Below are 12,349 nucleotides of genomic sequence, written 5' to 3'. Positions count from 1 at the left end.
TACCGTGCTGTCTAGCAAACTCACGTATCTTGTCTTTGTGATGTTTAACGAAAAGGTTGACATAGTCAGGTCCATATCCCCTCTTCTGTACAATTACTTGCCTCCCCTTCAACTCATCCAAGAACTTAGCTTGACCATCATAACATTCCCACCTGCATTTTCTAGTGCTCTGTTCAAACGAAAAATTATATCATATATGTCTTAGCAAAAGAAACAAAATACGATTTCATGGTTACCATAAAAATAACCAACCTCATCATAGTCAATCATATGGCCGCAATAATGGCCTATTTCAAGCTTCGAATGGACTAGACCGTAGTTGGATTTAACACCACATTCGCACTTGACTGGCGGTGCTTTATAAATTAACCTTTATTTCTTCTTTTGCTTTGCCTTTGAAGGTTCTTTGGGCCATTTGTTCTTAGGACCATACAACCACTCCTTGAAACGACACTCCGCCATTGAATACATCTAAATAATGTGATATTAGTACATGAACACATATAGCTCAATATTTCAATATATACACTTTGCACTTACTTCATGCTTGTTTAGACACACAAACTCCAACGTATTGTTAGGGTTTATCACAGCTCAGTCTCCGCAATCGCACAGAGGAGGTTCCTCGAGTCGTCTAACTGCGGCTAAGTGCTTCTCCTTAGCCGTCATTGGAGGAGGGTTAGGGGGAGGTGGAACCCACCGCTCGAAGTGCTCTCGTGGATGTCGCCCTCTCCACCAATCGTCGAAAAGGAGGTACCTGGGGTCAAACTTGTCTGTATCGTCGATCCACTGAAAGAAAAAGCACCTCTCATGGGCCTACACAACAAAAATTCAACAAAATATTATTAACCTAATAATACAAATGAAGAAGAAAAACATACGGAAATAATTATTTACATTAAAACGACTGCACGTGTAGAAGCAACGAGCCGTTGTGTCCGGATGTCTCGATTGAAACACGTCGGCCGGACGTCCACAGTCACAGTTAGGCACATGGAGTTCAGGAGGGACGGGGGCATCTTTGCTAGACTCGTCGGGAACAATTCTTTAGGACGACCCCGTTTTCACCATAACTGCTCCCGAAACATGTCTTCCATATAATAAAACAGCTCAAATTAAACATCAATCAAAACAACACAAATTAATATAAAATATAATCATTTGCATTGCAACTAAAATAATGTAACCAACACTTATAGCAACAAAAATATACATGTTAAACATACCTCTAACTAAATAATTAACCTTACCATTGACAAAATCAAACTAATATCTTCCTTCAAACCGCAGCCCATAGTTTCCAAACATAATTTTCCTCCTAACCTTAACTCCCATCCATAAAATCCTATCCACCATTCAAACGAAAATAAAATGTGCATCATTACCTTGAACGAGGACGAGAAGGGAGGGAGGCGGCCGGGGAATGGAAGGGAATGTAGGGAGGCGGTAACGGAGGGCCGGGCGGGGGGCGGGAGCGGCGGCCAGGCGTGGGCAGACGGGGTTTGCTGCTCGGGCAGGCGGGACTAGCCGCGGGGGTTATGTTCGGCTCTGCCGCGCCACGGATCATGGCGCGGCACTGCCGCGCCAAGATCGGTGGCGCGACAGGCCCCGCCACGTCAGCCGTCAGCAAATCCGGTCGTCGCCACGTTAGTCCGTTGCCGCGCCACCATGCATGACGCGGCACAGGCATTTGGCCACGTCAGGGCAATAGGCACGACCAAAAGTGTTAGTTTTTTTTTAAAAAAACGACAGTGATAGTTTTAAAATTAGTTTTCAAAAAGAGTTAAAATTTTTTAAAAAAAAATTCTCCATCGGCACGTAGTACGGCTCGCCCCCTGCCCACACGGATCGTCGTCGACTCGCATTTGTTGCGGACCATGCCGTCGACATGCATGCATGCAGTTGCAGACTTCTTGCAGCGTTGGGTGAGCGAGTCAGCGAATGAGACGCTGCGGCTGCTTTCGCCGCGCCCGCGCGGGCGGCCGTCGACGGCAAGCGAGAAAGGCATACAGCAGGGTCGTCGCGCATGCACAGAAAGGTTGTGGCCGGCGGCGGCGGCGAGGAGGCGTGATCGTGATGAGATGCGCGATCGAGCTAAGCTAGCTAGGTCGTCGGCCGGGCGACTTCCATTGCCATGCATGGGCCTAACGCCCTAACTAGAATAGGAGAGGTCGGTCGCCGATGCAAATAGAATATAGAATTAATCAAGGATCATGCTGCCTTTTGCGCCTAATCTTTTTGGTTAACCTATTGTTTTCAGGTGATCCTCTCCCTCCGTCCGTATCCTTGTCAGAGACCATCCTGGATCGGAGCGTGACGTGCCCTCCGCCATCGCCTCCACCTCGAGCTTAAATTAGCTAGCTTCTCAGTGAAAGGTGAGATGCATCTGGCTTGGCCGGCCGGCCGGCTTCGTTGGGTTAATTAACCCGCAAGCTTTCGATCTAGGGCATCCATAGGCCCGTGGATGGAAGAAAGCTTTTCGTATGTAGCTGATGGGGTGAACTCTAGAATATGTACTCATCACAATTGTTGTGTACGCTACTAAAGGTCGGTTACCTTGCAGAATCTGGCATCAACTGCTGGTCTTTAAAGGTAAGTTGAAAAAAAAAGAGGATCCGTGAGCCCTTTTACGTGGCCACAAAACTTTATCGTCTATACAAGTCTAAGATGAGGAGGCAAAATGCTGAGAATGTATTTATTTTGACTCCATGCATGCATGATCTCTCTATATTGGGTTGGCAAAAAACTATATAATAATACACACTTCCTACATTACAGTCGCCTGAGATTGAAGAGAGTGTTCAGGCGACGGCTTCTTCTTCCTTTAGGTTTAGAAGGAAGGGCTTGGGGATGCAGGTAGGCGCACGGCGGTGGTGGCGGGTTGGCAGGCGGCGGGGGCGCCACCGAGCGGGCGGGGCCGGACAACCGGATGGCAAGAGTTAGGGTGGGGGCGACGGCGACGGCGACGATGGTGAACTTCAGCGTTTTCCTTGTAATTAGCGCGGCAGGGGACAGCCGACGGCCCCAACGACGGGGACGTCGACAAGGCTGGAGGTGGCGGGGGCGTTCGTAAACGGGCTGGAGGAGGCGAGCGAGACGCGGGCCGGAAGACGACGACCTAAGGAAGAAGATGAATAGACGCGATCAACTGGGGCATTGGGTCAAGATCGAACGGCTAAGATCGATCGTCTGAAAAAAAAATCGAGCACCTTAATTAAGGACAGCGGATCCCATAATAAAATAGTAAAGAAATGATGAATCGGTCTCACCGAGCGTACTGTTGAGTTCCAGCGAAGAGCTCTGTTTTCAATTGCTTCTACGTACGTCTAATACGTACAGTACGATACAATTGAGCAGGACTTCAGAGGGAGACGGAGTTCTTGGCGGAAGTGACGTCGTCTTGTACAGCACAGTATTAAATCTGGTTGTCAGTTTGACATGGCTGTCCACTTGCCCACTCCCACTCACCCCGGATACGTTAGCTAGGCACCGGCCGCGAGGAACAATGGCCATCAAGAAATGCCAGATGTTACGAAGTACCCAGGGTTGTTCCATAGAAATTGTGTAAGAAATTTTACCGAAATCAATTTATTCTCACAGGAAGGAAAATATAGGAAACATAGAATGAATCTTGCATTCTAAAGGGCCCCTGAAAAGGATAAAGATTTTCGCATCTTCTCTGAATGATTAGCAATGTTGAGAACTCGGAGAAACCTTCTAGAAGAGAGTCTACGTGAGGGGTTAGGGGGAGAGGATGATATTGCGGTACGAGTACGACGTCACTGCCTCGCTCGGCCTCAAAATTCTCTTCATCAGTCAGGGAGAAAAAAAAAGAACATGGCCCTTGCTGCTGTGTAGCGCGGCGCACACAGAAAGGGAGACACAAACAGTCACGGATGGCACCACCCACCGGCCACCGCGCACCCTGAAATGTTCTCTATTAATAAAGCTGGAGGCAATGCGAAAAGCGAAACGATTAAGCGCGCAATTAGACCGGCTAAACTGTGGAGCAAAGCAAGCACTGCCACGGCGAAATGGGTTCTGCTCCCAGAGGCCAGAGCAGAGCGTTGAAGTGAAGAAAAAGAGGCGCGCAGCACAGGCAGGGGCAGAGGGGGAGGGGAGGCACTGCCGTTTAGGGAGGGCGAAAAAGGCTACTCGTACGCGCCACAGCACAGCCTGGGGCTCTGGGCAGGGCAGAGAGAGAGAGAGAGAGAGAGGGGGAGGGGGAGGGGGAGGGAGATGCCGTATTGACATTGCAACAAGCAACGAGAAGGGCGGCTTTGAAAGGCGGAGGCCAGAGAGCAGCAGCTCAGCAGAGGGGAGAGAGAAAGAGAGAGAGAGTTGGGTGCAGTGCAGTGCAGAGACCAGAGACGGAGCGATCGAGAGAGCCAGAGAGAGGGGAGTTTAATAATATCCCATCACTCACACGCCACGGCATCATTGGCCTGCCCGCATCCTTCCTCCTTCCTGCTCGTCGCCGTTAGTTCCTCCTCCAAGCCCCTCTCCGCTCTCCCTCCCTTAATTGCCGCGTTCAATCCCACTCACCGACCTCCTCTTCGTTGGAGCAGCAGCGGCAGCGCGGCACTGCAAAGCTCCCGCTGCTTGCTTTCTCGTGCCGCGGTGCGCGGTGCATGGGAGCACGGCTTTGTTGAGAGGAAAAGGAAGCAGAAAGGCGCGCGGGAGCCAGCCGGCCGGCTGGGGAAACAGAGGGCAGCAGAGAGGATGAAGTTCATGAAGCTGGGATCCAAGCCCGATGCCTTCCAGTCCGACGGTGCCGACGTCCGGTGAGCACACACCTCCTTTCTCTTCTCCCCTCTCACCTCTCATACTTCTCAGGCAGTCAGGCTCAGTGCGGTGATCTTTGCTGCCTTCCAGTATGTTCTATCCATGGCGTCTACCCAACGCTGCTCCCTAGGATCGCCGCATCTTCTCGATCTTGTAAAAAACCTGTGCTTTTCTTTGTCGGACGCTCGAGCCCTGCTGATTAACAAGAACCTGCTCGGACTCGTCCCCTGCGGTCGAATGGTGCAACAGTAGTGTTCACTCGATTAGGGGTGGCGCCAAAAACTCATCTCTTTTATTTCCCATCTACTCATTTGGAGGGATTCCTTTCGAGGAACTAGAAGAACATCTCTGTTTTGTTAGATGATGGTGAATGTGGCGGGTGCTAACATGGGGGGTGGTTCGAAACCTTCTTGCATCACCATGTTCTTGTTTGGACTTTGGACTGCCCTGCTTTGGTTTCAGAATAACCAACTCTTTTGTCCTTTCGTGCCTCGTTCCTTCATTTCGACGTGACATTGTACTTGGATTTTTTTTTGGGTTACATACTCCCACATACTCTTTTTTTTATTGCGAATACCACCAAATTCGTTCGTACTTGCCGTTTCCTCCAAAAGCTTTGACCTTTTTCATTCATTCATCTGAACCCGCCGCTTGAACGGACTATAACAATGCTGTATTGCTATTTTCTTACCAGTTTCCGCGTGTTTTTTTTTTTTGAGTTGGGGGTTGGGAGTATTCTCTGCATTCTATTTATCTGTTGTATGCTGCGATTTTTCTGAACTAGATCTATGTATTTTTTTTTTCAAAATTTCGCGCTGCCATTCTTTGCTTCTCTTGGGATTAGTTGTTTGTGCCCATCCCCTTGTCGTCATACTACTTGCTAGCTGTTCAGCGATTTGTTTTACCGTGATGGGCAATCCTCTGATTAAAAAATTACTCTCGTCGAGATGCGATTCATCATTGGGTCATTGAGCTGAAACCTAGTTTATTTTCATCACTGTTCTTGTTTATAACAGGTTTCTTGGTGTCCGTTAGTGCTGTGCTTGCGTTTGAATCGGATTGTTCTATTTTATTTCCTGGCTACAAAGTATGGCTTTGTTGTAGGCTTTTTTATCTGAATTTGTACTTGGCTTATCTGCTCTTTTGTGGCTAGTGTAGGTCAGATATGAGGGGTAGAAGCATTATGCTTTACTCTTGTGTTATTATATGGTAGATACCGCTACGTCTTGCTGTTTGATCTGGGCAACTTGGTAAAGTTAGCTGGACTAGTTTATTGTTAAGGAAAGTTGAAAACGATGGTCATCTCACCATCTTCCTATCATTGATCAGCGTTCACTTTTCCTCCAGTTAAAGAATCCACCGCAAGTTGCTTCGTCACCAACTTATCTTTTGAAACAATCCAGTAGTATTTTTGCACCACTGATGAGTGCAAAGTTGCAGTAGTAAGTGGCACTTTCGTGGTGGATCTTGTGGTGATATGCTTTTGCGGTTGGTTAACCGCACGAAGGAATTACAAGATCTCAGTTTGGGCCATCCAGATTCTTGGTAAGTGGGGGAAAGGGTTGGTGTTAAGCTCAAGCGAACATGAGAGATTTTGGATCTTAGTGTCTAACCCATTGCGTGCATGTGCTGTTTACCAACTCTAATGACGCCTTTGGCTGCTTTTGTTAGCTGAAATGGAATAACTGGAAAGCGGCCTGTACAGTCAAGTGATTAAGTGAACAGCTACTGCATGTTTGCCTCCATTATTGGCCGGTAGTGCAGGTCTTTGACAGGTCTTTAGAGTCTAAGATAAGCTTTACACATACATTGTTGTCGATATGCCTGACTACTGATGGTGTATCAAAAGCCATGCATTGGTGAGACACGCAAGTTGACTGTGGAGTCTTAATCTCTGGTAACTCTTAGGTTCATAAAGTTTTGGTATCAATCTTAGGCTGTGCATGACTGATGTAGTGATGTGAGTAATCTGAAAGTGAACTCTCTGTTCTGACTAAACTACTTATCTTTCTGTGACTATTATGAGAAATATATTTGTGTATTATTCTGCAATATGCCTTTTACTTACAATTTGTTGCTGATGCATGCAGATATGTGGTCTCTGACCTTGCAACAGATGTTGTGGTGCATGTTGGCGAAGTAAAATTTTACTTACACAAGGTCGGTGCCCAGTATTTTCTGCTATTGCACTGATTTAGAATTGTATCTTTTTTTTTAGAATAATGACAAAGGTTTTCTAAGTCAGCACTATTTAAGATACATATTTGGTCATTTCCTGAGGCCTTCTGGCCTAAAATACAAATTGGAGGGGTTATATGTCATACTCTAGTAATAGAACGTTCTCACATTTATGTTTCGCTTAAGACTGTTGTTGGGCTGTCTCTTTCCTTTATCTACCAGATACTACTTCAGATGTTCCTTTTTACTGACATTTAAAAAAAAAACATTCTGTGACAATTGTTCAGCTGAAAATTCAACTGAAGGAAATTTTTGTTACTGTGGGACTAAATAATCCAGCCACCAATTACTTGCTGCATCTTATCTGCAATTCGCTTATGTTTTACTTTGGATGCTTTTACTTTTGTGTTGGATATTATTCATATACATAACAATATATGAGTAGTGATTGCCTTCTATTACAGAGATGACTATAAGTTTGAAATATTTATGTTTGATTTGGTTGTCATATACAGTTTCCCCTCCTTTCCAAGAGCAGCAAGCTTCAAAGATTAGTTCTTAAGGCCACTGAGGAGGCAACTGATGAGGTTCGCATAGATGACCTTCCTGGGGGAGCAAAATCATTTGAAATATGTGCCAAGTTCTGCTATCGGATGGTGGTCACCCTCAGTCCACACAATGTTGTAGCAGCAAGATGTGCAGCAGAGTATCTTGAAATGACCGAAGATATGGAAAAGGGGAACTTGATATTTAAAATTGAGGTCTTCATAAATTCTAGCATACTTCGTAGCTGGAAGGATTCTATCATTGTTCTCCAGAGTACAAAGGCCCTATCACCATGGTCTGAAGAGCTGAAGGTTGTGGGTAGATGTATCGATGCCGTCGCTTCGAAGACATCTGTGGACCCTGCCAATGTAACCTGGTCATACAGTCATAATAGCAAGAAAGGAGGAACTTGTGCTGAAATAGTCGAGTTGGCAGGAAAACCATCAATAGCTCCCAAAGATTGGTGGGTTGAGGACTTGTGTGAATTGGATGTTGACCTGTACAAGAGAGTCATGGTTGCTATCAAATCCAAGGGGAGAATGTCACCTGAATTGATAGGAGAGGCGCTTAAAGCCTATGCTGTTAGATGGCTGCCAGACTCCTACGATGCATTGGTTGCCGAGGATTACATGAGAAGGAATCAATGTCTGGTCGAGACAATAATATGGTTGTTGCCATCTGATAAGAGTTCAGGTTGTTCTTGTAGATTTCTCTTGAAACTGTTGAAAGTGGCTATACTAGTCGGAGGTGGGGAGCACGTGAAGGAAGAGCTTATCAGAAGGATCAGCTTCCAGTTGCACAAAGCTACTGTTAAGGATCTCTTATTGCCTGCTACTTCGCCTAATGATGGTACATATGATGTTCGGTTGGTGCATAATCTTGTCCAGAGATTTGTTGCAAGAACTGTGCTGTCTCATAATGGTGGTTTCATTGAGAAGTCTGATGAAAAGATGATTGAGCTCAACTTTGAGCAAGAATCCACTTTGTCGGTAGCAGAGCTTGTTGATGGCTACCTGTCTGAAGTAGCTTCAGATCAAGACCTTTCATTGTCAATGTTTGTTGAACTAGCGACAGCCGTGCCAGAAGCGGCTAGGCCTGTTCATGACAGCCTGTACTACGCAGTTGATGCATATCTCAAGGTATGTTCAAAATATAAAAAGGCAAACACTTCATGCATGTAGCTTGATGTTCAATGGTTGCTACTGTACATTGTTTGATTGTTCATACTATGAATGACAAATTTGTTCTTTCTAATCAGGAACACCCAGACATAAATAAATCTGACAAGAAGAAGATTTACAGCCTGGTGGATGTCAAGAAGCTCAGCACAGATGCATCCATGCACGCCACGCAAAACGACCGCCTGCCTCTCCGGTTGGTGGTTCAGGTCCTCTTCTTCCAGCAGCTGAGGGCTGGCCCAAGCAAAGAACTCGCCCTGATTGACAATGGAGAACACGCTTGCACACGGCCTATGCAGGATCAATGTGACCCCTGTGAAAGGCGGATACCAAAGCATCCAGACTCACTAAATAAGCAGGTGACAAGCCTGAGCGCGAGGGAGAGCCAGCACCACCGGATCAGCGAGCACAGGGGCGGCAGGAACAGCTTTAAGGACCAGATTGGGGGCATCCTGCTGCAGTCGCGACCCAGGAGGATCTTCGACAAGCTGTGGAGCAGCAAGGGGCAGGCCGAGCATGGCGGCAAAGGCTCGGAGACGTCTGGTAGCTCGCAGAGCCCACCGATGTCAGCAAAGCCTGCAGAAGTGAAGCCCTCCCCTCTTCCCCCTCTTAGAAACAGGAGGTACTCTGTTTCTTAGGTTTTTTTTGGCTCTCCTAGTTTAGGGCTCTGGTTTAAGTTGTACAGAAGGAAGGTAATCAGCTGCTGCTCATCCTCTTTTTGTAAGGAGATCAATCTGCTGTTCTCTATGTGTTCATCCATGCTGTAGCTTTTACTGTAGTGTAATTTCAACTGGGAGCAAATCCAGGGCCTGTGTTCTTGAAAATGTTTCTGTGGTAAAGGTAAAAAGAAAAATCAACACAAACACCTCTTGTATCAGATCACTGGACTTGGACATGGATCACATCACGCAATACTGCCATTCCAAATCAATCTTACAAAAAAAAAAGACGAGACTAACAGTGCAAAAGATGAGACAAGTGAATCTGGAATTAATAGCTACAAAATGTTCAGACAATGTGCTGGGAGCGCGAAAAACTGATCACATTCTCTTTGGTTGTATAATGGCTAAACAAATCTGGACCTGCTTTTATATACATAGGGAATAATAAGTGGGAAACCACAGTATATAAAAAAGAACGAGATTCGTGTTAACCATTTTTTTCCCCGTATTTTAGTACTAGCGGCCGCAACCACACCCATGATATAAAAACTGATGAACACAGCAGCAAGGGAAGGTAAAAGCCAAGACAGATAAATCTGGAACAATTCAGTTGAATCAGATATCAGATAATAACATGGAAGACAGCCCCTTCCAATGGGCACAGGCGCAAAGCTGATATATGTTATTATCTCTTTGCAAGTTCCACATCACCAGGTCTGCACAATTCGCAGCCAACATAACAGTTTATCTGACTGCTAGCTCATCCAGGTTTAGACTAGTAACCACCCCTCAGAGCAAGGACAAGATGGAGGACAGAACCACCCTCGATGTTGTAGTCCTTTGCGGTCTTGTCATCAGCAAGCTGCTTACCAGCATAGATGAGCCTGCAAAGGCGACAAAAATCGCTTCATCAGCATCAGATGTCAGGAAAGCATAATTGTAGAATAAGCATTTTGAAGAACAAATAGTAGCACTCGTGGATATAACCAAAATCTGCATGGTACCTTTGCTGCACGGGAGGAATGCCTTCTTTCTCTTCAACACGCTCCTTGATCCTGTCAATCGTGTCAGTGGGTTCTATGTCGATCTCGATCTCTTTCCCAGTGAGAGTTTTGACCTTGATCATGGTTCCACCCCTAAGCCTGAGGACCAAATGAAGAGTTGACTCCTTTTGGATGTTGTAGTCAACCAGTGAACGTCCATCCTCCAGCTGCTTGCCAGCGAATATCAGTCGCTGTTGATCTGGAGGAATCCCTTCCTTGTCCTGTGACAGTGAACAAAATAAACATGTCAACTCTTTCGTATCCAATTGCAAGATGTAGTGGCCACTACAACCAGAAGCATGATTCAGGTCGTGCTAGAAAAAAGTTCTACAAATCAATGATCTATTTTTGTCATAGTCTAAGGATAACAATTGAATACAAACTTTTCAAAGAGGAAATGATAAGAATGCACTATACATGGACTTCTGAAAAAAACATATATAACTTGGACAGAACAAAACGACAGAAAATTTCTAGTGAAATAGAATAAAGGATGCCTAACAATTCGCACATACATGACCGTTATTTTTTGAGGTATTGAACTCTATAATAGGCAGCATCTCAAGATGTCCACTCTATCTAGCAATAAAACCAAGGAACTGAATTTTTCATTATGCCTAAGATGGTCATGCACAGATATGCATGGAATTAGTGGAAGCATCTATTCTTTAGAAAATTATTAAGTCAAAATATATATAGCAATAAAAACAAGAGAATATATTCTTCTACACATCATAATGGACTCAATAAGTTTTGCTGTGAGTATAAGGAACTGAATTTTTCATTATATACAAGCTCCTATTGAATGAATCTCACTTTTAAAGGAGACTAGCAATATTGTTGCAACTCTAGCTGTGCTTCAGTTGTATTGTGAAAGAAATATGAAGATCTGATCCCATTTTAGGCACAATTGTATTCCAAACAACAAAATTGCACATGCCACATGGTACTGAACATAATATGAAAAAAATGCATATGCAAGGCCACTGTTTTGGCTGGCAAATAAGCAATTTTCTCCAGCCAAACACAACCTTTTGGCTATGCTATATTTACTCAGCCGCAATCCAAACTACATCAATAGATAATCCCAAAATTAAACCTCCACATTAATCTGACCCGGATCAATCTAAGGAACATCGGGTGAATATCACAACTAGGGTAAACTTAAACCATGCATCGAATCGAACTCTCGACTCGTCCCAGAGATAGGTCAAACCAACTCACGGTAGCAAAGATGAGACGCGAGCAAGAACAAGGCTGGAGGGCACGCACCTGGATTTTGGCCTTGACGTTGTCGATGGTGTCGCTGCTCTCCACCTCGAGGGTGATGGTCTTCCCCGTCAGGGTCTTCACGAAGATCTGCATCTTCTCCTCGCCTCTTCCTCCCTCGCGCTAGGGGGCAGGGGACTAGACGGCACCGAACTCAAACTGCGTGAGAACGAAGCCGTAGAACGCCCAAGAAATTCTTTCTTTCTTCTTTTGTTGGGTTTCTACTCGGGTTGGGCGGATTTGGCCCCGTTCGCATGGCCTTAAATCGGCCGTTTCTTTTTTTCATTAAAAATAATATTTTTTTCATAAATTTCTTTAAATTCATCGGGATTCATCCAAAATTTCTCCCGTTAACGATACCATTGCAGGGGTGGCAGCGGCGTGACCGGTTGCTCCACCACTCCGACTCAAGTTGGAATATAATAACGATTTATATTATTAAATAATACTCTTAGAGTACATGTTTTTTTGAAAACCATATAAATAGTTATTTCACATTTTTAATAAAAAACAATTAAATATGGTGATTATATCTGTACAGACTATTTACAGAAATAGATTCTGAAAATCAGAAACAACTATCTAGGCCCCCTTTGGAATGCGTCTTTCTCGTTTTTTGTGTTTTCTATAAAAATAAATGGATTCTTGTGAAATTACTACATTGTTGACATACAATGGCTGACATAGG

General features: G+C 45.0%; 2 protein-coding genes across 5 annotated transcripts; one reads left to right on the top strand and one right to left on the bottom strand.

Moving 5' to 3' along the window:
• Window positions 1–3,975: 3,975 nt before the first annotated feature.
• Window positions 3,976–9,532, top strand: LOC136546250 (BTB/POZ domain-containing protein NPY1-like). Of its 4 annotated transcripts, none has more exons than XM_066538215.1 (5): window positions 3,976–4,479; window positions 4,572–4,784; window positions 6,876–6,945; window positions 7,479–8,648; window positions 8,768–9,532. In XM_066538215.1, the coding sequence occupies exons 2-5, from the start codon at window positions 4,723–4,725 to the stop codon at window positions 9,323–9,325; spliced, it is 1,860 nt and encodes a 619-aa protein (XP_066394312.1). In that variant the 5' UTR covers window positions 3,976–4,479; window positions 4,572–4,722; the 3' UTR covers window positions 9,326–9,532. The 4 variants fall into 4 exon arrangements, with proteins under 4 accessions (XP_066394312.1, XP_066394311.1, XP_066394310.1 ...); XM_066538214.1 differs by having other exon boundaries at window positions 4,569–4,784; XM_066538213.1 differs by having other exon boundaries at window positions 3,976–4,784.
• A 408-nt stretch (window positions 9,533–9,940) lies between these two features.
• Window positions 9,941–11,903, bottom strand: LOC136546249 (ubiquitin-NEDD8-like protein RUB1). Its single transcript, XM_066538212.1, has 3 exons — window positions 11,665–11,903; window positions 10,354–10,613; window positions 9,941–10,233 (listed from the first exon to the last, which is right to left on the bottom strand). The coding sequence occupies exons 1-3, from the start codon at window positions 11,755–11,757 to the stop codon at window positions 10,125–10,127; spliced, it is 462 nt and encodes a 153-aa protein (XP_066394309.1). The 5' UTR covers window positions 11,758–11,903; the 3' UTR covers window positions 9,941–10,124.
• Between the last annotated feature and the right edge of the window lie 446 nt (window positions 11,904–12,349).

The sequence above is a fragment of the Miscanthus floridulus genome, chromosome 3 (genome assembly GCF_019320115.1).
Source record: "Miscanthus floridulus cultivar M001 chromosome 3, ASM1932011v1, whole genome shotgun sequence".
Lineage (NCBI taxonomy): Eukaryota > Viridiplantae > Streptophyta > Magnoliopsida > Poales > Poaceae > Miscanthus > Miscanthus floridulus.
Note: the sequence above shows the minus strand (reverse complement) of the source record. Positions and strands in the feature narration are given on the sequence as shown.

What these genes read in the sequence shown, in the direction of transcription:
- LOC136546250 (XM_066538215.1), top strand. Translation starts at nt 4,723, where the DNA reads ATGAAGTTCATGAAGCTGGGATCCAAGCCCGATGCCTTCCAGTCCGAC. An exon ending in TCCGACGGTGCCGACGTCCG is followed by an intron (nt 4,785 to 6,875) that starts GTGAGCACACAC and finishes TGATGCATGCAG; the next exon opens with ATATGTGGTCTCTGACCTTG. An exon ending in CAGTTGATGCATATCTCAAG is followed by an intron (nt 8,649 to 8,767) that starts GTATGTTCAAAA and finishes CTTTCTAATCAG; the next exon opens with GAACACCCAGACATAAATAA.
- LOC136546249 (XM_066538212.1), bottom strand. Translation starts at nt 11,757, where the DNA reads ATGCAGATCTTCGTGAAGACCCTGACGGGGAAGACCATCACCCTCGAG. An exon ending in ACGTCAAGGCCAAAATCCAG is followed by an intron (nt 10,614 to 11,664) that starts GTGCGTGCCCTC and finishes TCACTGTCACAG; the next exon opens with GACAAGGAAGGGATTCCTCC. An exon ending in ATTCCTCCCGTGCAGCAAAG is followed by an intron (nt 10,234 to 10,353) that starts GTACCATGCAGA and finishes TCGCCTTTGCAG; the next exon opens with GCTCATCTATGCTGGTAAGC.